Here is a 22,086-nt window from a genome sequence, read left to right on the forward strand (position 1 = left end):
AAAACGTCTGTTCCACGCTGTGTTGCTGATGTGCACTTAAGAATAATTGAAAAACTTATTTCAGCATTTCTTACCTTAATTTCCAGAACATTTTGGTTGCCTCTTGAGATGAGCACTGTCTTTTCAAAATGCTTAAATACAGGATTATTTACGTAATCAAAATCAAAGTACAGGGAGCTGACACCATCAAAAATAAAGAACACTTTGGTTACAAAGGGTGGTTGGAGATTGAAAGCTTTCAGTGAAGGTGTTGTACAGCAGATTATCTCTGAGCTAGAGCGATGGCTACATGCCTATAAGAAAAAAAAAGGTAATTGCAGTATGTACATGCACAGGAAGTCACTGATTAATGCAACTTTCTTTAACAATACACATATATTGAAAAAACAAACACCAAGGGTCTTGTTCTTCTTTAACCAAAGCAAAATCCCGATCAGTGCTACACAGCATTTATGCAGAGCTGGGAGAAAAGTATGAAAACTTCATGTCAATGGTGTTTGCACTCTTGTTGAGGAAATGTTCAAGTAAACAAGCTTCCTGGCCTGATTGTTCACAGCACTTTTAAAGTAAATATTTTGCAGATAATTAATGGAAAATGATTTCCAAAGCCAAGGACCATCAAGAGGCTAGCCTGGTGTACTGAGCAGCCATAGTTCAGCTTACCTAACCTGTCACAATGACTGCAACATGGATTTCTCCTTCTTCACTACCAAAGCAATAGTGAGGGAGCAGAGGACAAGGTAAAAGCCAACAACACTAACTGGAACAGTGGAAAACAGAAGTAAAGCACTGTTTACCCACAGTGCAGCTAAGTTGCTATGTTTCCAGAAAGGTACTGTGGACTCTGAGAAAGGGCTTTAGAGCCAAAGCTTCTGTGGATTCTGGGCCGAAGAAGCTCAGCAAAGTGTAGCTTCTTTCTAAAAATGTATATGTAAGGCCTCAGATGTGTGGCACTTGCTGCCTTGGTACAGAGACTGTATCTTGAACCAGCGGGGGTGAGATGTTTGCCCCTCACTGCAGTGCAGGAGCTGCCTGACAACAGGCATGATGCCACACTTGCCCTTCACTCTGCCACTATTCCTCATGACTGCCTACACGGAGTGTACCCCACAATCAGAACACCTTCCAGAGGATACTTTGTGCTATGGGGACATGATCCAGTACAAAATCCAGGACTCATCTAAACTGCCTTTGCACTTGACAGAGGGACAACAGCTCATCTAGAGTGGGTTTCATCCGATCCACTTTAGACAACAGCTTTAATTAGATTAACGGTGCTCTAGAAGAGTCAACTTTGGACTGTGAAGGTTTCTACAGGACTACTTTGCTTATGTCAACAGGACATCTACAAACACCTGTGGGAGGCACAGTGAGTGTTGGGCTGCACCATGCAAACTGCAGAGGGGCTTCTTTGTGATTGTATCACATACTTCTTTCTCTGTGCCTGCCTTTTATGCTGCCTACCAAGGATGTGGTTGAAGGACTTCCGGCACAAACAGAGTTGCTTCAGCTCTACAGAAGTACTGTACAAATCTGCTGTAAGTAGTCCCCTGTGCACTGTGCCCTGAGAGCAGATTAAACTTTTTCTTTCTTTAAAAACTATAAAATAGCCTGTCTGACGTGTCCCAGTAAGAATGGGGCTAAGCTCCTCGTAATCATAAATCTTACATTTGTTCTACAAGAGATTTCCTTGGAAGGTCAACAATGCTGTTTATTATCTTTGTGCATCCAGAGAAGGCCAAAATATATATATTTCTGTTTTGTTCTTCAAATTAAATTTGTTCTCGTTATAAATGCTGCCTGAAGGAGTTGTGAAATTAGTTTAAATTAATGCAATGTAATTTTGCTGTTTCAAATCAGTGACATAACCACTCAGGCTGTATCAGCTATATACCCACATTAGCTTGAAAAGTGGGATTAAATTAGCTATCTACAAATCAGGGCTCTTTGTTATCACCACAGCAATTCATGTTTCTGTGAATAATATTGTGAAAACTTGAATCTGCCAAGGGAAATATTTTCAACATTCTGAGCATTACAGTTTTAGGGCTCTTACATGTCTGTGAGCTATGAGTTTGGCACTCAGTTAAATAACTTGGTGGAGCTCTCTGTGATGCTAATGGGACTTGCATCTGTGTGTCTAACAGCCCATTGAGATTCCTAGCAGAAATTCAGAAATATTTTTGTAACCCCCATGTCAACAAGGTAAGCTGTGGGGCACAAGACAAGGCAGATTTTTGCTCCATTTGCTTACAGTATCAGACTGTTCTTTTGAATACCTTGTTATACACCACTGACCATATCTCAGGCATTGTTCTATCACACAGAGCTAGAAATTAATTTGAATTAGTATGGAAATAATAAGATGCATCATTAGTATAATGGATGATCAAGCCATTCTTTTCCATGATATATGAATATTCATTAAGATATCTATCATATTGTGTCGATTCTTAAAAAGGATTACTAAAATATATATAATTATAAAGTCAAATATGTCCCAAGTAATCATTATATTTATTTGATTAATGTAAATTCATTAGACTCTTTATCTACTGTAGAGTAGTGATGTCGCTTAAATGAATAGCAGTGGTATTCATAACTTTGTTTGTGGCTATTTATTAGAATCAGATACTTTACTTTATCAGGCTGGTCTCTGAAGCAGAAGCTTTCAGAAAATGATAAAAATCTAATAATACTCTTTGGAGGGGATGCAATGTGACTGATTGGTAAGGTCAAGAAAAATCTTATTTGCAATGCCCTTATTGGTACATGATTTGACATGACATTTTTACCTTGAAATTGGTTTTAGCAATTGAAGAATATGATGGTTTAGTTTTCAAGAAATATTGGATTGCGGATCTCTAAGAAAACCCCCCTAATTCAATCTATTGCCTTCTCAATTAAGATACTGCCTATCACCCAGCACCTTTAACTTTTATTTAATTAGGCTTTAAAGTATATTCACCTTAAAAGCTAAGCCTACATATTTCTTGTGACTATAATCTACATCGGAAGACAATGAGGAAGAAAAAATATAAAAATTATGGAGCATTTCACAAGCATAAGTAAATGCTATACCCCAAAGGGAATAATAATCCACTGCACAATGCATATGACTCATCACTTAAGGTATGTATTCTTGTTTCAATTGTAAAATATGACCCCTGAGGCAATTAATTCAAACCTGACCTACAGAACCTGAACTTCAGTGCACAATTCAATTTTTTTTCATCTGATAGAACAACAGGAAAAGTATGAGGGAGGATCTCTGAGTTCCAGAGGTCTCCCAGCAGCTGACCCAGATTAGAGAGGGGCAGTTGGATGTGTATTACAGGATCTGCAGCTGTCAGAAAGAAGAAAATGGCCAATTTTTTCTTTCATAAAGAGTAAACTTTTGGAGTTCCAGTGAAGAATGAAAGATGAATGAAGTTAAAGGCAGACCTGGAGACTCTCCAACCATCTTTGCCAAAGGATGATTTCTCAATAGAAAGACAAGAAAATACAGGTCCAACATGAGGAGAAGCCCATTCAGAAGACTTTTCTGTGTAAAGCAGTGACACTCAAGCAATGTATCCTGAGGGTTTTTCAGAGAATTCATGGCTTTTGCTGCCATTTCAGGTAGTACAATGAATGATCCAGATGTATTGGTAGCATTTTTATTTTAGTTGTCTTCTTGGATGAAGGCATGGGAGATGATACTTCTAGTCTATCAAATTATTGGACCAGAAGGTAGAGTAAAACCTCTCTTGCTCTTGAGTCTGAGAGCCAGCCCTTGCACAACATAATCAATACTGACTGGGAGTCCAAATTCCTCCCTGGTCTTGGGATGGTCAATGTACCTTGTAGCACTACATCCCTGGCACCCTGGTGATTTCACACAGTAGTTTTTCCCTGCCATCCCCTGCTGTACTCTTTCCTTGGCAGGAGATGTGCATGAGATACAGATTTGGCACAGAAAGAAAGACAAATAGTTCCCCTTTGTGGGGGAAACTCTTTGATGGGCTTCTGTGGCAGCTTTGTGCCATGGAATCAAGACAGATAGAGGATCCAAGCCTAGGTGTCTCCAGATAGGGAGTCGTGAATATTTTTAATAATCACATACTCGCTACCCACACTTTACAGGGAATTTGTTTTGTCATTATTTAATACAGCTAAGGTAGACACTCACTGCTGAATTCTAGGCATCTTCATGAATATAAGTATTGATTGCTTACAGACTTGTAAACATTGAATGAACTTTAGAGTGTTTTAAAATTCTCCTGTAAAACAGCAGGAAATGGCACCTAGCAGGGAGAAATTACAAAATGCTGAAGATCATTCAAAAGGCTACTTACTGAAGAGATAATTAAAAGTCTGTGGAAAGAGAAGATCTTGCATAGCTACAGGGTCAGTTATTGAAGGTCATGTATTAAAAAATGCTTCTCCTTAGTTTTGCAGCCTTGCATATCTTGGGACATTCATTGTTAGAAAAGATTAGGCAGTGGGAATATATATCCAAATTAGTTAATAGATAGGATATAAAAAATGCTACGACAAGGCATCCCCAAATGACCACTTGTTCATTATGGGGGAGTCAGTGCAAAGTACAGGCTTTCAAAGAGAAAACGTTATTCCCAAGTGCTTCAGACGCAGCAGAATCATCTAGCATGACTTAGCATATGTTCCTGATCAAACACTATTCCAAACTGTGCATTGTGGTTTTTTTACAGGCACAATGAAAGGGGGGAACAAGCTGCTTCCCTGCTTGTGTACCTCACAGAGGAACTGGATATGTGAGCAGAAGTGAGAAGGTTTCTGTATTCTTATGCATTCTCTAGAGCTCTGAGGAATTTATGTAGCACTGCCTGAATTCCTACTTTTTTCTCCCTAATCAGAACAAATGACAAAAAGAACTCATGAAATAGAAATTAAAAGGAAACACATTGCAATTATTGAAACATATGGTTCAGTACATTTTTATCACTCATTGAAATGAATTCAAAGAAGGCAAAATGTATTGACAGTGTTAACATAGAATGTAATATAAACACAATTAGTGTGAACACAGTACTGAACAATTTTAAGGAAATTTAAATAAATATAAAGAAATACTGTAAAATGGAAACAAGACATTTTTGCACTATAGAAGAAAAATTTTCAGAAATACTAAACTACAAACAATGAAACCTGAAAAGATCAACTCAAACGTTTCTTCTATAGGGTGCTGGCATACTGCCCCCAAAACTTTTCAGTCTCAGTGAAACTGCACTTCTTATAGGAAGCTCTTCCAGAAAACCTTTTTTATCAGCTGTACCACTCACCTCTTCCACCGGGATGGAAAGAGGCAGAGAAAAGCAAATGCCCCAGCCGGTGTCTACTGGCCCTGCTCCCTGAGACTGTGGGATGCAGAGCATCCCCAACAGCTCCTGCTGTTTACAGAAATGACCCTCCACTTACACTGTGACTCCATCAGGACTCTAGGCTACAATAAAACCTGAGGATAGAGAGCTGACAGGAAAAGATGAGACCTGTTTTAAATTGGGCACCACCAGTCTTAGGCAAATGGAAAAGGGTCTGGGAGGTAGGGGAAAGAATGAGAAGAGCTCTAGGAAACAACATTTATCAGGAGAATTTGGAGTGGTTTAGTTGTTTTAACTGGAAAAGAGAAAGGTTGAATCATAATGTAGTGCAAATATATAAAATTATCAGGAGTGACTGATAATCTCTTGCTTGTATCCACAGAGGGTTAAACAAGAAGATAGGTAATTAGCCATAGGATTTGGGTTAATTATTAGAAAGAAGTCTTTCCAAACCACTAGGTAAGCAGGTAGAGCAGCTCTCTCTAAAGCTTGTTTAAGCAAGATTGTGAAAGTTCTTTCACAAGGAGCTTTAATAACAGCCTAAACAAGTTAGGCAGTGGTCTGTGTACGTTTGCTCCTGACGCAGGGAAGTGGGCCATGCTAGGCCTTTGTGGTCCCTCCCAGCTGTACTTTCCTTTGATGCTTTGGGATGTGTTTCAGTGCTGGCTTTGGTTTTCCCAAGAGCCAGAGTTTCTGAATGCTGACAAAAGCAGCTTCTTGGAGGAGGCTAGTGAGAGAAAACCGAAAAGAAAAAGGGCTTAAATAATAATTAAAAAAAAAAAAAAGACTCGTTCAGCTATCCTTTCCCAAAGTAAGGAAGCAAAAAGACATACAACCTCAGCTATAGCACTTCTTGAGCATTTTGGGTTTGGTCTGTTCAGGACAACAAACTGTTTTCTCCTTTATAAAAGGGATAGTTGGTCTGGATCCCTGCTGGAAATAGTTCCTCATTGTTGTTTATTTTTGTAATGACTGGGTAAAATGTTGGGGTTTTTTGGTATATCCCTCATGCAGAGAGCCCAGAATTTCCAGTGCAGGATGGGTAAGACTACAACCATAGGCATCCTCCACCAGGAATTTCCTCAGTTACACAGTGCAGTCTTGTTTTGCCACTTACAAATCTTCCCTTTCTATCTGAGAATTAATGTTCGTCCTTGAGAAATATGCTTAAGGTAGAGAATAGTGGCAGAACAAATGGCTGTAACAAAGGCAGGGAAGGCGACTGTGGGCCAGAAGCCTTTAATTTCAATAGAGCAAAAATATATTGCTTGGGCAGTGTCAAAGTATAAAACACTCTGGATTATAATCCATTTGAGGTTATATTCCACCTTTTGTGCAGGGAGAATGAACTTGTATACACCTGCTCATACACTGGGGCAATTTCTTAGAGGAGAGCAGTGGCAGGAGATTTGTTTGTTGGCCAATGTCAAATGCACTGCAAGGTTTGAAAAGAAAAGCAATAAAGGAGATAATTCTGACTAAGTCCATGTCTTTTTGCAACAGCAGGTTAAAAGGCAGGATGAAAGCAACACACTGTTCAAAGGTAAGGTTGCTCCCCAATATTCGGGGGGGAGAGATTAAATTCTATGGTGTTTATTGCCTGGAGTTGCCAGTCACTTTGGGCAGTGGATTTGATTCTTTAAAAATTCAGATCTTTCAAATCTGTTCAGATTCTCAGAAGTCTCAAATATTTGACAAGGTATGCAGTATTGGGTCCTGAAGAGAAGCAGTATCTCATTTTCCCACAGGGGAACAGAGAAAGCAAATGAATGATCTTTAAAAAAAAAAAAAAAAGAGACTGCTCAAACCCACACAAAGCAAATCTCAAGACCTGATTTACCCGATTTCAGCAATGATCTTTTTCTTCAAAATCCTTTGTGCTTAGAAATAATTATGCTCTCATCACTCAAAATCTAATAAATTTTGAGTTTGGTAGATTTCATTGAAAGGTTTTCTTTTCTGACTGATGGGTAAAGTGACTTTTTGATAACAATTAACACTGTGTTTCATTGCAAAGGAAGTGATTTTTAGATTAAAATCTGAACCCATTAAATTACAAGCCACGACTACATGCTGTGGAAATTCAGGTCCTGACACTCATCATATTATACAAATTAGGATCATGAAGAATATGATGACCTTGAAGCTATAAAAGACTGCAAATTTGCAGACATACCATTTAAAATGCATTGAGCAAACCTAGGTCTAATACTTAGAATTCAATTCAGGAAACAGTGTATGATGATCATTAGAAATAAGATGAGAATATGAACAGTAAGTAGCATGTCATAAAGAGTGTAGGTCAATTTAGCTTCAGTTAGACTAAACAAACCTTACAGGATAAGAAAATGATGGAGGTACAACACAAATGTGTAGACAAAATCTTACAGAAAGCGGTTTCAGTAACACTAGGCAACAAATGCCATCTTTGCCTTATAAGAATTAAAGCAGATCACATGGTCATATCTGTATTTAGATTTAGACACTGTGTAGTGTCAACTCAGGAACAAAAAAGTAAAGGCTTAGATCTCTGACTGACCCACTGTTTAAGCAGAGGTACCCAACTGCAGGAGCCCAAACCCATCTTAAAACTTAGTTGCTGAACTTATCAAAGTTAGGACAGATTTCCCCAACAGGGATTTTGGCAATCAGAAATTCTTAAAAATAATACTTACTTTTGATTTTACATATTTACTCTTCCTCTTTCCTTGATATATATCCACAGTCACCACTTGAATATCACAGTAGTGCTTGAACTTGTCATGTAATCTGATGTATCTATATTGCATTGTTCTGTGTTTAGTCACTGAATTTGTATTGCTAAATTGAAATATAAAAATCTTATTATCAGATACTGTACTAGCCTTCTTTCTTTGGAAAAGGTTCCTTGGAAACTGTTGTTTTATCCTCAGCTTAATTTCAAATTAGTTTTGAATTTTGCTTATAGAGTCTGTGCAGAAAACCCCAAAATATCAGTGGAAGCCCCAAAGTTTCAAGGAAAAAGTCAAAGTGTTTTGACTGAAAATTTGCAACCATTCACCACATCAAGATGAAAAGATAACAGATTGTCTTCTCTAAGACTGACTCACCACAGAGAAGTTCATTCCCAGTTTAGGTACAGTAATCACCATCTGAGGAAAGCACACTGAGTTCAAGTTGATTCCCTGAGCTGTGATTGTACTTCCACCACTAGGAAAAGAAAAAGAGGAGTAGGATAAATAACTGCTGTGATAATGTAATGTTAATTACAAATTATATTTTAGAGTAAATTATAACATAAAACCAGAATTAGGTATATATTGGGTAAATGCAAATACCTAACTTTGAGCAGTGAGATCATGTTTCTGGGAAACAAATTTTACATTTACTATAACAACTAATCAAAAAAGAAAACAAAAGAAAACCTGAGGTAAGCCAGGGTATAAAACAAATGCGTACATTTTAAAAGAGGTTGCATATTTGTACTTAGCATTTGCTAACTAACTTGTTTCACCTATCGCTTTCATTGGTGCGGAAATTCGTGTCTGCTTTACTGCTGACGTTTTTTTGGCAAAGGCAGGTGGCTCAGATTAGAGCTACTGAGACCATAAATATGTCACTTGAAAACACACACACACTAACATACATATATATTCATAATATTTACATAGCACTGGATTTAGACTATTTTAAAATCCATTTGCTCTGCTGACTCTGCTGACTTGTCACATTAAATACTTTTCCTCAGCAATCAGTGTAATGTCCAGACACAGTATAGGAGACACACTTAGCTGTGCAGTGGGTATCTCAGCAGGACATCACAGGTAGGCTCAGCAGCAGCTAGGAGTGAAATCACAAAGAGAAAAGAGACACCCTTCCCCCTTCTCCTTCACCTCTGAAAGGAAATGATCTGCCCTCTGCAACTGCACCATAATAGAAACAATTGGCATGGCAGATAGAGATAAAAATGCAATTTCTTTTGATAGATTGCTGAGCAGCATAGCCATTCTTTGTTCATTTGTTGCTTTTCTTACAAGAAAATTTCACTCACCTAAGAAAAGATTTGGCTGGATGAATTTTTAAAACAACAGGATCTTCTCTGTATGTGAAATGGCTGCTTGTGCCTCGAATAGCCTCATCGATTTCCATTCTCACACGATATTCCTGGGGAATTTGCTGTGCTGGAGTGTAGCACTCCACAGTGCTTGCCGATATGCTGGGAGGACTGAAAACGGATTGCTTGTCACGATCATAAAACACATACTTGGTTTAAAACACTGTCCTTTACTGAGCCCCAACATTGCCTAAGCATCTGTTTGTAAAAAAAAAAGTCATTGATTTTTCTGCTGGATAATCAAATTGCAACAAGTAAGCATGACAGGAGGTAGAAATTGCAACAGCATGGCTTAGGCTCAAGATTCATCTTAATTCATTTGACTTGCACCTTGCCTGATGGAAGGTGTTGCCCTGGTACAGGTGACAACCCCATGAGCCCCTGAGCCCCGCAAAGGCAGGTTCCAGCCTGGAAAACAAGAGCACACTCCAGGATTAAGGAGAATGACTTCACCTGCTATAACCAAAGGATAATGCCTCTTTCAAATCCATACTCTCTGTTAAAAGCCTCAAGTAAAGGTTCTGGTGTGGGATGTACCAGATGCTGAGTGGAAGGCAGACGGCAAGGAGAAAGAAGGTGAAAATTCAGGAAGAGCTGGCTAAATTCAGCACATCAGCAGAGTCTCTGGGATATTCACCTTTCCCTTGCTATCATGCTGGCTGTGGAAGTCCTCCTCCTCCTACACTGAGATCAGTGGGTGAGTGGGCAGCAGGAGGATCCTGAAGTTTGAAGCACATGAAATGTGGCCACAGGGAGCAGGGCACATCAGAGACAAGGGTGGCAACTGACTGGAGAAGCAAATGTAACTCTACCACCTGGTTTCAGTGATTTGGGCTCAAGCACATCCATGGGCCATCCAAATGAGGTCGTTCTCTTAGAGTGTAAGAGATGGTCTCCAAATTAGACAAAAGGGACATTTTCCACAAATTTTGAAGCTTTCCAGGAAGGTGGGATTTGCTGTAAGGGATAGTGATTCATTCAATTGTATCTGGAAGCTTTTTAACATCTCTTAAAGGAAAAAAAGTAAACCTTGCTCTAGCTGCCCTCAGAACTGGGGAAAGCTAAACTGCTGTTTACCTAGAGAAACACCTGCCCTGAGAAATTGGTTAAGACCTGCATAGAAGTTTCCGGGCAACTTGACTAGTGAGAAAGAGGGGTGCTGGAGATGCTTACTGGGTAAGTCTCAGCTATTGTTCAATACCTACAGGTCTGCCTGATGAACATCTGTATCTGAGCTGGCTGCCATCCCACCCCCGTAGTAGATGTCTCAAACAAATCATTCCCAAAAGGTTTATGTATTTGTCCATTAGTTGACCAGCTGAGATGAAGACACCAATAAATTCAACCCTAAACTATTATGGAACAGAAGTGATGAAGATCTTTTTAGTGATCAGACTTGAATATCTAAATGCTTTCCTTGATTTATTCAGACTTGGCTGATTTGATCAAGAGCACACAATAAATCATTTAGCAGTAAAGAATAAATTCCATCTTTCCTGACTCTGAGTCTGACATTAACTAATAGGCTACTGCTTCCCCATGTTCTCCACAAGTGTGAAGTTCTACCACTATGACTTTCCATAAGATGATGCTCAAATTTCAGAGGAATTGCTGGATATCCTGTTTCTGGAACATTGGGCCAGATTCTGCCCTCGTCCACAGAGGTGACAATTCTGGAATCACCCTGCTGTACCTGAGCACAGAACCAAGTAGGATTTGTGCCATGGTAGAATGGCTACCAAATTCAGAACTCTTGTCTGCCCTTAGCGGAGAATCTATGCTTGGTATTTAACATTTATATACAGACGTGGTTGAAGGCATTTCCACACAGAACACATCAAAGATTCATGGCTGAGCTCCTACTGGACCCAGCAGAGAGCCACAAGAAATTCTGGCTTAAACCTCAAAACAATTTTCTAAATACCAGGAAAAGTCTTGAACTGATGCTGCCTCTGTTTTGCAGGCTGTTCACTGATAGCTGTGCAGAAGTAGTGCTCCTCTGCATGGGATAGACATTATCACACTGGTCAGGTTTCCACCAACAAGGCAGTAGGAAATGGTGACTTGTACCCACTGGCTGCTCACTGGCAGCTGCTGCATGAACAGCAGCTCTTGCTGAGAGAGGGATGCATGTGTGGGAATCAGGGTGACAAAAATGATGGGAAATAAGCAGTTTCTTGTCCATTAGAAGTGGATTTGATACTTCTCTATGCAACCTTTTAATGAGCTTAATGAAGACATTATAGAATAAATAAGACATCCAGGGAACTATAGTCCCTTCTAGAAATCTTTCAGATATCCTAAACTCAGGATATAATCTAGAACTGAATGCTTATTGCAGTATAAATTCCCCAACAAGTGACACAAGGAGAGGAAAGCAAATGTTCGAATTTGGTTTTTTAACTCCAAGGCTTTTAATCTAGACATTTCAGTATTAAAGGCATTGTGCTTTAGTTAGTAGATTACCTTTTCAAAGTGCATGGTTGCTCACCAACAAAAATCCTCATGGATTTCCCACTGTTTAGGTATTTTCCAGCTACAGTCAGCAATGTTCCTCCAGATTTGGGGCCATAGGTGGGAGATATACTTGTTATTACAGGATTCTGAGGGGAGGTAAAAATAAAACCAGTGGATTATAAAATTCTTTTCAAAATGTAAAGAGGAGGAATTAAAATATTTATTAACATTTCCGTGAAGTAACAATAAAGCCAACAGAAATACAGAATTTACCATGCTGTATTGGACTCATGATGAATCCCTTCCAGTTAATATTGAAGCCAATTTTGACTATAAAGGTTTAATCATAGTGCTTACCACGTATGAAAATGTACCGAACAGTGTTTTGCCACGTCCAACAGAAACACTACTGGATATATTAAAACCTGGACGTTTTGCAGCAGGAACTGTGCATTCCAGCCTTTAAAAAACAAGGGAAAAAATGGGATTACATTTTTTTCTGATTTTCTGATTTTTCTATTTAAAATAGAACCACTTCAACGCCATAATAATGGAGGATCCATACTAAACAGATCATCAATCTATGTGTATCATGGATATTTCAGAAATAACAGCTAAAAGAACTGTGTCCCTCTTCTTCAACACTAAATACAAACACTGTGGTCTTTATAATACTTGGCCACAGAATATAATTTTAGTATATCAAATACATTTCAGAAAAAAGAAGCATGATGGAAAAAACAAATATCTTCTATTCAAATGCTGATGATTTTTTTGAATTTTCCTTTAGTATCAAATTTTGGCAGACAATAGGATTAGAAAAAAATGCATCATATACACAAATTTATTGTAAAAAATTAAATATTACCAAAAATTAAACTTGAACTTCTGCAGTAGCATGTGTCAATGTATTGTATTACATTCACATAGTCTCGTATATAATCTAGTCTCCTTAAATCATCTTGTTTCCCTTAAAACTGTTCAGAACAGCAGTTAGGAGAGTGCTCAACATTTCTGGAGCACTTGCTGGAGTATGCACTGCTATGTATGTGAATAGGAAAGCTGTGCTGTGATTTGCACATTGCTTTGGTGGTAGAGAGAGGATATTCACTAACTTATATTTCTTCAAGATAACAACCAGAGTAACCTCTGTCTTAAACTTAAGCCAGTGTCTCAAATGCTTATTTCTGAGGAGGAGGAGGAGAGGTGCAGTCGAGGGGCATAAGCCTCTGGATGATGAAATACCTGCATCTTCTCACACTTCTCTCCAGCAGCTTCACAGATCAGGAAGACAGAGGTGACATAACCTAGCCCAGCAGGATCCTGGCCAAAGGAACCTGCCCCCTTTTCAAACCTTTGAATAGATTCATTCTTGCCAGCTTCCACAGACGTTGAACAGCATTTCACAGACAAATCAGAAAAACTGCTGCAGGAGCTCTTGGCATAAACTAGATCTATCTGATCTCCATTTTGAGCATTGTTTTTCTTGGGGAGTTTATTAAACCATGGGGTTTTTTTCAATTTGAAATTTCAGAATCAGAGATGATATTTATAGGCTGAATGTTTGTATTTGCAAAAAAATCCATACCACATAAAGAACATCTGTATAAAAGGAAATTAATATTTTAGGTTTCTTACCTATTTTTGTTGCTAGACTTTACTTCCAGAGGACAAATTTGTCCTCCAATATGGACTACTGTATTTTTTAATTCAAATCTATTATTTTTGCTGAATCCGAAGTCCCATCCACACAGTGTCAATTTTGTCCCACCTTCTATGGGAGCGCTGCTTGGGAGAATCTGTTAAAAAATATTGTGTTAGTTGAATCAGGTTTTCTTGAACTTCATGTGGAGCTAAAGAATGGGTGAAGGAATAATTTTAGGAAAGCATTTCTTTTGGTAGATTATGTCCTAGCATTCATCTTAATTGTTCTTCACCTTTCATTTGTCACATTATGAGCTTTCTATGACAGTGGCAATAAATAACAAAACCTATACTAGGAAGCTTTGAAAGACAGTGTTTAGGGGCACTGAGCAAGCTGTGCATTGTAATAGTCTTTTAAATCCTGCCGTTCTTGTCTTTCACATCTTATTTCTGGAGTGTTAAACATACAATGTACTTATTTTGTTAGAAGCTGAATGCTGAACACAAAAGGACCCCCAAATGACCGTTTTTTGTCAGCTTGATGAAAGTTGGATTCAGAGTGAAGTAGCTTCAAAGACACCATAATCCAATATCACATTGACTGTGATAAAGTTAACACGACTTCAGCTATTCTTTCCTTAAATGTTTTACATTTGGTCACCTCTAATTCCAAGCTAAAAATAAACTGCCCCTCAGAAACATAGAGACAATCTACAAAGGAAATACTTTTTTTTTTTGTGTGTGTGTGTGTATTGTAAATTGTCCTGTAAAATATAACAATGGTGGGAAAAACGTAGAACACTATAGAAGTCTTACAAAACTCTGTAAAATACTGGTCAGTACTGTCAGTAAAAAAACCCTCCAAACCCACCAAAAAACCAACCAAAAAAAAGACATTAGTCCAGGAATTATGAGGACTTTCAACAATACTGCATAATTTTGCAAACATACCAGTACCCCTAGACAAACAAAAAAGAATGAAAGGAATGACAGACTGAATTTATACTTGTGATCATAATGCCTTAAGTATCTTAAACTTAATGCTTTAGTGATAATAATTTTGCCCCTAAAATGCAATACAGCTGTGTCCTTCAAAGGACCCGGCTTAATTTTCAAGCTGAAAGGAAAGTGTTTGAGTGATACTTGGCTATTATTTCATCTGGAAATCCAGTAAGACAGCACATTTCTTTTCAACTCTCTTGTAGCCATACTTCAAGACTCTCACAAATGAACTATTGTAGATAGGCAGCTGAAGAATACTTCAAAAGAATTATACCATATACTATATATGGGGAAATTTACTGCCCTCATTAGAAACCAGACAAAGAGTCTGATCTAACGTGCACTGAAGCCAGGAGGAATCTTTCCTGTTTTTAAAAGAGCTTTGAAGCGGCTCTCAATGAGCAAAGAAGAGGGAACCTATGCAGGAGCAGTACTTTTGCACAAATCCGTAAAAAAGGAGTGATACTCACACAGCCCCCAGACACACAACTGCAGCTAAGAGCATGGAGCTGTACTGTGCCCATGGAGTCTGTGCTATTCCCAGTTTTAACTTTTCCTTATTTCTTTGGGGTTTTTCTTCAAAATCTGGATTTGACTTCAGATCCTAGTTTTCCACTCTGTTCAATATCTCAGCACATTACCTATTTCTGAAATAACGAAACCCTAGCAGAGACTGAAATTGCTCTGTAGGGGTACAGGGTGTCCTGATGTTTTGTACAATAATACATTGACATGTGGCATTTGAAGAGTTCGAAATGTAATCCACAAGTTAGCAAAATAAGGGCTTCACAAAGCCATACAGAATAAAAATGGAAGGTACCCAACTGGTTTTTAGCGATCTTACACGCCAAAAGAGACTTGTGATAACAAACCTGTGTGCCTTAATTGAGGGATAGTAGGTATTTACTATATTCTGTCAACAAATTTAGGAGGCAAGACCTCTAAGTAGATAGCAAAAACTAAACAAACAAAATCTTAAAGTTTTGTTTTCAAGTTCTGCAGATATTCCCCCTGAGTGTTGTTATTCAAGATTTATTTTTGTTCCATTTGTTCTGTATGATGAAATGTCTGAAAGTCAAACATGGTTTTCCAGACTTTTTGTTGGGAGAGTTGACAGGAATGGATAGTGAACCTCCTGATCTTTGAACTGAGGTATATGTAGGCCTCTTCTGTGTACTTACATTGCACTGGTAGTAACAGAAAACAATCAAAATGCAAACCAGTTATAAATGCTATGAAATGCAGGATTCAAAAAAATATTGTGTTATCTCTACTGATAACATGGAGCAAGTCCTGCTGCAAGGCCTGTCATTCTGCTGCTCTCTGGACTTTTGTTTACGGCAGAAAGTTAAGTTTTTGTTTTTGGAAAAATTTAAAGCATTGTGTTTTCCTTTTATTTATGTTGACAGCTAATATCCACTATATACTTAATAAATTCTTTTAAAAAATACCTAATTATTAAAGTTTCTTTAGCCCATTCATTTTAATTCAGAGACAAGAACATGTACAACCACATATGAAATTTCCAGCAAAGCCTCCAACCTAAACAGGCAGCAGAAGGCCTGATGTTCTTGATACTTCTGATACAAAAGGCAGCTAAAATGACTCACTTTAAAAACAACAACAAACCATGTCAGATTTTTAACCACAACAAAGAATCAGAAGGGAGACCAATTTGTTTCTTCTTTTACACCCTTCACCTTTTAGCGTGACCTGAACGCCACGCGCAGATGCCTGCAATTTGTTCCAGCACCAAGTGATCTCCAAGGAGACTCCCTTGAGTCCCCTGGCTTCCCTCTAGAACTGCTTGTCCAGGCTGATGAAACTCCTCATTGTTGGCAGAGGCAGTGGATGGGAACAGACTGGGAGTCGGGCTGTGGAGGGGATGTGTCCCAGTGCCTGCCCTACTATACTGTCTATGTCTGGGCAGAGCTGACTGCTCCTCTCCAACCCACAGCTCCAAGGGAAAGTGCTTAAAGCAGGGAAAAGAGACAAGGATCTGCAGGACTCCATGGGAAAACACTGGGCTTCTTCTCTGCCATCCCTCCTAAGAGGAAAACGTGTATTTTTTTTTCTTTTCCCATTGTACACCACTCTGTGTAATAACCTGGGAAAAGAAGACTTAGTTAGCTAACAGCCACTGGACCAGACCCTCAGAGAGCAATCTGTTCCCCTCAGGTTAAAGCGATCATATGACATATCTCAAGCAATCTGTCCCTCTGAAAGCTGCAAAATATTAGGGAGAGGTTCGGACTGAATTTCAGATACAATGCAAAGCAGGTCATCCTCTGTTTGTTAGGAACAAAACTAGCTTGTTTCTTACATTTTATGCATATGAATTTAAAGACAGATCAGAAGATGATGAATAATCTGTTTTATATTTTTTTCAGTAATCATGTTAAATGTCATGGTCCAGTAGAGCATGAAATTTATCTTAACAGCTAGCAATCCAAAGAGATTTAAGTACCCAGCTGCGTTTTTCTCCTTACAAACCTTCTAGAAGCAACACCTACCAACATCGGCATGCAGTAATTCGAGATTCATTTTAATATCCATCAGTGTCACAGATCCATATTCATTACAGCAGTAGACTGGGCTTGTGCTGAGCAGGCAGGGCTGAGCCACATGGGGAAAGGGAGCACCTAGCCAGCCTCACACCTGTTCCCACTGCCTCACGTCCAAGGGGGCTCCCCTCCCAGCAACTTCACAGGGACTGCAGAGGTGGCTGTGGGGGGTACACCTCTTGGTCTAAGTGCCTGTGCATGGGCTCCAGGCTCTTGGTTCTTAAAACTGCTGAGTGCACGCATTCAAAATTAAAATAAAAGGGGGCTACATGAGCTCAGCCCCTCTGAAAATCAGAAACTAAGCAGTTCAGAGCCTGAGAAATTTTTTTTGAGCCATGGAAATACACAACCACTGTTGGAAAGTTTGCAAATTTAAAAACATTAAGGGATGCTACTTGTGCTTGAGGTCTAGAAAAGATGAAACAAACTGTGCAGGGTAGGTGAGCCCCTTGGGCCTGCAGAGGTACAGAAAAATGTGTAAGAGCTAATTCTCAGTGTATACCTTTGAATTGGTGATTCAGTCTCATCCAAACTAAGGTGGAAAGGATTATTTCATTATCTAATACAACCTTTCTGAAATAAATGTACTGCTGCATAAAGGAAAAGTAAACTATTCACATTCTGCATAAGCAATTTTTGTGCATCTCCTTTGAAAAGTAAATGGCAGTAGAAGGTGAGGCAAATTGCCCCTTCCCCTTCCATTTTCCATCCATTTTAGCTTTGATTCCTACAATTTTTCATTTTTTTTTTACTGAATTTTGCCTGTGTTAATCCTAAATTTTGTGTCTGAAAGGTCAACATGGAAAAAACCAACCCCATAAACACATGTTTCTATATTTATTTCTAGATTAATAGCAGTTTTGCCTAAAACTTTAAAACTTAAAAAAATTGTTGTACATGAGATCATATGCCTGGCTGAAAGAAATACATTATTTATTTAAAACCCCTTTTTTTATTCTCTCAAAGAGTTTGGCATATCAAATTTTTATCTCTGTTTATAAGTTGCATTCCAATGAAGGAAAATGAATTTTTAACTACATGATGTAGTTTAAATGTACTAACACAAGTGAATGGGTATAAATGCTACCAGAAAGTTTTACACTTGTCCTTCCCTTAGATCTCTAGTCCATCAACTGCCCTACAAACCTCTGCCTTCACAGTTATGTGACACTCCACATGAGAAGATTTGGTCCCAGGTACAGTACAAATCCTGCATTAACCATAGCTAAATTAAGACTGGACTGTACCAGCACAGCTCTCTGCTCATCTGTGCCTTTTTGTTCTCGCACACCCTTGATGAGCTTTGGCTGGCTGGCAGCAGCCTCTGGCTGCCCCTGTCCCAGGAGTGCAGCTACACGCTTGCTCCTCACTGGTGCCAACTGGACCCATGGGAACAAGGAGCCAGGGAGGGACATTATGTAAAAAGAACTTCTCCAGGTGCTTGATAGCAGAAAGAGGGAATTTTTCTCACAGAGAAACACCAGATTTTCCTCCAACACTGGACCCAGCACAGGGATGGATGAACAGCGGGAGCCAGAGACCTTCTGTGTTGGGTCAGGCTGTGGCAGCTGTGGGCAGGAAATGCTTTCCTCCACTTTTGCCTCTGAGAGGGGTCTGAGAGGAGGAGTGCTCCTATCTTTGACTGGCCTTTCCTGTCAGACCCCTGCCAGGCTGGCTCAGACCCATCTTGTTTCCCTACCAGAAGTGCTTTGTAGGGCCAGGGATCTCCCAAGGCTGGTCAGGATGATCAGACAAACCTGTCCACCCATGAGCATCTTAGCCCACAATACTCAGGGAGACAACGTGCATCCAGTCAGAGGATTTATGGACATCAAGGCTGAGGGGAAGTTGGGGACAGCTGAAAATTTATCATGATTACATAAACAGAAGATGTCTACAGAGTGCAGACTCTTCTTCCCTCAAGAAATAAATGTGAGAAATCCACCATTTTACCTCATAAACTGTAGGCAAGCAGGTGTCCTGGGTCCAGGTGTTGCTGGGGCACTCAGAAGACCTGAGGCACTGCTGGCTGCACCAGCCACACTGCATGAAGGCCGGTGCCAGCAGGCACTGGCTGCAGGACCTGAAGTGACGGCAGCCTGGCCCCTTCAGCGGGATCTTTGTTATCTGTTGATGGAGAGACATGATGCACACATCCTTTTAATACGTACACTAAGTGGCAAGGAGAATCTCTATTTATGCATAGTGTGCTGGTGCTACTCAGATTTCAGATGTGCAAGCCACAGTTCGACTTCTCTTTAGCTCGGTAATTATAGGATCTTATAAGTAATTTAACTGACATGATTTTAAATTCACTTGGGAGAAACCCTAAAGGCATCTTAATGTTATATACAGTTACTACCAGCATCTGGTGTTTACAGCAAGATAGCATTTTTTGCTGATGGAGAAAGAAAACAGCAGTGAGCTCCTCCCAATTCTGCACCACTTCTTGGAAGAAAAACAGTGTAGCTCAGTATGCTTTAGTTTATACGTCTGTTAAAATAGGCATGATGGCTATTTCAGCTTTGGTGAGCTGTATTAATATCTGTGGCACACTTACAGCATGTGACTACCCATGTACTTGTTAACACCTATCATCAAAAAACCTATACTGTACCTAAAGTATAAGTTAAAATTTATATTGCTTAAAATATCAGGGTAGTTATGAAATAGTCACTAAACATGTAAGAATTATTTTTGGTCAAAATACTGAAATGAATATATAATTACATTACTATATAAGTGCCTTATATTTCTTTATACTTCAGTACCTTCCTTAAATTAATTTTGGACATTTTCTGAAGATCACTCATAAATATCTCATACATTTCTAGTAAATGATTAATAACAGCCTTTACTAATGGCTGATGTATTTCTGCAAGTTCTTATAGAACTCAAGGAGTCAAGTTATTGCTTACGATTATGGTTTAGGATTATCTGTAATATTATCTGCTGATGTTTAAAACCTATTCTTCAATGCATATCTACTTATGACAATAGCATATTTATGATAGCTCTTCATTTTTATTAACTCTTTGTAGGCTACATGCTAAAGTAATTTCCAAGCTTTACTGCCTTCCAGTTTTAAAAACACCCATGAAACACTTGCACACACAACCCTCCTTAAAAAGTTACAGTGTTGTGACACAAACCAACAAAAGCCAGGAAACTGAGCACCATTCTTTTCTTAAGCCATTGTGTGTTTTGTCTTTGCAAGCACTCGAATTAGGGACAGGGTTTCAGCCTTAAAATTTGCATTTCCTGGCTTTTGTTGGTTTATATCACAAGCTCTTACGTTATTTAAACATTTCTCAATATTAGGCTGTCAGTTTGTTTAGTAGGGGAAAAATATATCTTGGAGGAAACTTGCAGCCCCAGTGTTCCCTAGGGAATGGCAAGGCTATGAGGATGCAGTGCATAAAGCAGCAGTGTGAACAGCTGCTCTTACCGAAAGTTGCTGCTCTGAAGGCAGGTTTACACAGTGCACAGAAGGATTAGATTATGAACCACTCACCTTTTTTCCAGTCACTACCAGGGTATAGCCATCATCTGTCAATGAATTCTTGACAACAACTTGGGGAGAGATGGGGTGGGAATCTAGCTGAAAGCTGACATGTGGAGCTGTGGGTTCTGAACGGGAAACCACTATCTAAGAAAGAAATTTTTAAAATCAGCAGGCAGTATGTAACAAAAATGCATGCTGCTCAGCTGTCTCATGTTCTCTGCTTGCATTAATTACTTTGCATTACATTGCATAATATTTTGCATAATGTTCCATCATAATCTGATTAAAGTGCTATAAAATCTACTTTATTTAACACAGCCAAATCATGGCTGTTGGAGGATCCTCAAAATACACCATATTTATTAAAATATGCAGGAGTCACTGCATGTTTCCTAGTCCTTTAATTTCAGGTATTTATAAATCACCATAAAAAATGAAGATAGGTCATTTAGTCAGTCCTATACATTTAAGAATGAAGAATTTTATCTACAATGTCTATTTAAAAGAATCTTAAAACTCCAGGTCTTCAGAAGTCAAAAACATTTCCTTTTATTTTCCCTTTGGTCTTTCAGTTTGAAAAGTAAACTTCACCCTGTGTCAACAGTCTCTGGTCTTGCTGCATGTGGGGCAATTAGATTACAAAGCTATGTCAGGCACTGCAGGTTGCCACTGTGGGCAGCCCCTCAGAGCCACAAGTATGCAGACCTCAATACCCAGAGCTGCCGAGATGGCTGCTGCACTGACAAGCTCCTTGCAAGATTTGGCTGGGCACCTTGAGCTCTGGCTCCTGCTGATTTCTGTGTGAGCCGGGTGTCCGGGACTGAGTATTCAAAGCACTTCTTAAATTACAGAGAATGGTGGAGGATCCTTTAGGAGATGCTCCAAAACAGAAGCCTAATTTAGTTGTCCTGAAGCCCCTTCGCAAAAAGCCTTCCCTCTCTTCCTCTGTCTTTAGATTTTAGGAGATCTTGGGGAGATTAGTCACACCAGTATGAAATTCCCCCACTACTCATCTCTCTGCATCTTGAGTTACCTAAATACTTCTGAGAATCTGGGCCTATTCCTGCAAACACACGCCTAACTTTACTACTGTAACTTTGTTGACTTTAACGGGATGAGTCATGGCTGTTAAGCAGAGGCATAAAGCATCTGCAGATCAGGGTGGATATTTGATAGCAAGATTTTATAGGCTTGGGCCTGCAATCCAGAAGGATGTGCACCCAAATGTGATAGCATCAGGCAACAAAGGCAGAGGATTGTTTACATGAGGGAATATCATGTTCATGTTTCAAAAGCTGTATCACGTGTAGTTTACTTAAGGAATTTAGATAATCAACATTTGCTGAGAAGTTAGGATTCAATGGGGTTCATTATTTAAAAAGATTGAAGCCACTCTGGAAATAACTCATATGTCAAATGTTTCATTTTTTACTATAATGAAGCTTTTCTTCTGTCTCCGAAGGCAGAATCAGAACAGCC

The 22,086-nt window shown here is 39.1% G+C and overlaps 1 protein-coding gene across 2 annotated transcripts in view; it reads right to left on the reverse strand.

Moving 5' to 3' along the window:
- MET (MET proto-oncogene, receptor tyrosine kinase) overlaps positions 1–22,086 on the reverse strand; it is an 86,629-nt gene that overhangs the window by 20,906 nt on the left and 43,637 nt on the right. For both annotated transcript variants that reach the window (XM_017733082.1, XM_017733081.1), the window contains exons 4-11: positions 20,617–20,751; positions 19,056–19,229; positions 13,531–13,691; positions 12,250–12,352; positions 11,902–12,038; positions 9,373–9,546; positions 8,432–8,531; positions 75–293 (exon numbers count right to left, since the gene is read on the reverse strand). In XM_017733082.1, coding sequence (XP_017588571.1) covers positions 75–293; positions 8,432–8,531; positions 9,373–9,546; positions 11,902–12,038; positions 12,250–12,352; positions 13,531–13,691; positions 19,056–19,229; positions 20,617–20,751 — 1,203 coding nt within the window. The remainder of the gene's footprint in view (positions 1–74; positions 294–8,431; positions 8,532–9,372; positions 9,547–11,901; positions 12,039–12,249; positions 12,353–13,530; positions 13,692–19,055; positions 19,230–20,616; positions 20,752–22,086) is intronic.

Source organism: Corvus brachyrhynchos, unplaced genomic scaffold (assembly GCF_000691975.1).
Source record: "Corvus brachyrhynchos isolate BGI_N302 unplaced genomic scaffold, ASM69197v1 scaffold32, whole genome shotgun sequence".
Lineage (NCBI taxonomy): Eukaryota > Metazoa > Chordata > Aves > Passeriformes > Corvidae > Corvus > Corvus brachyrhynchos.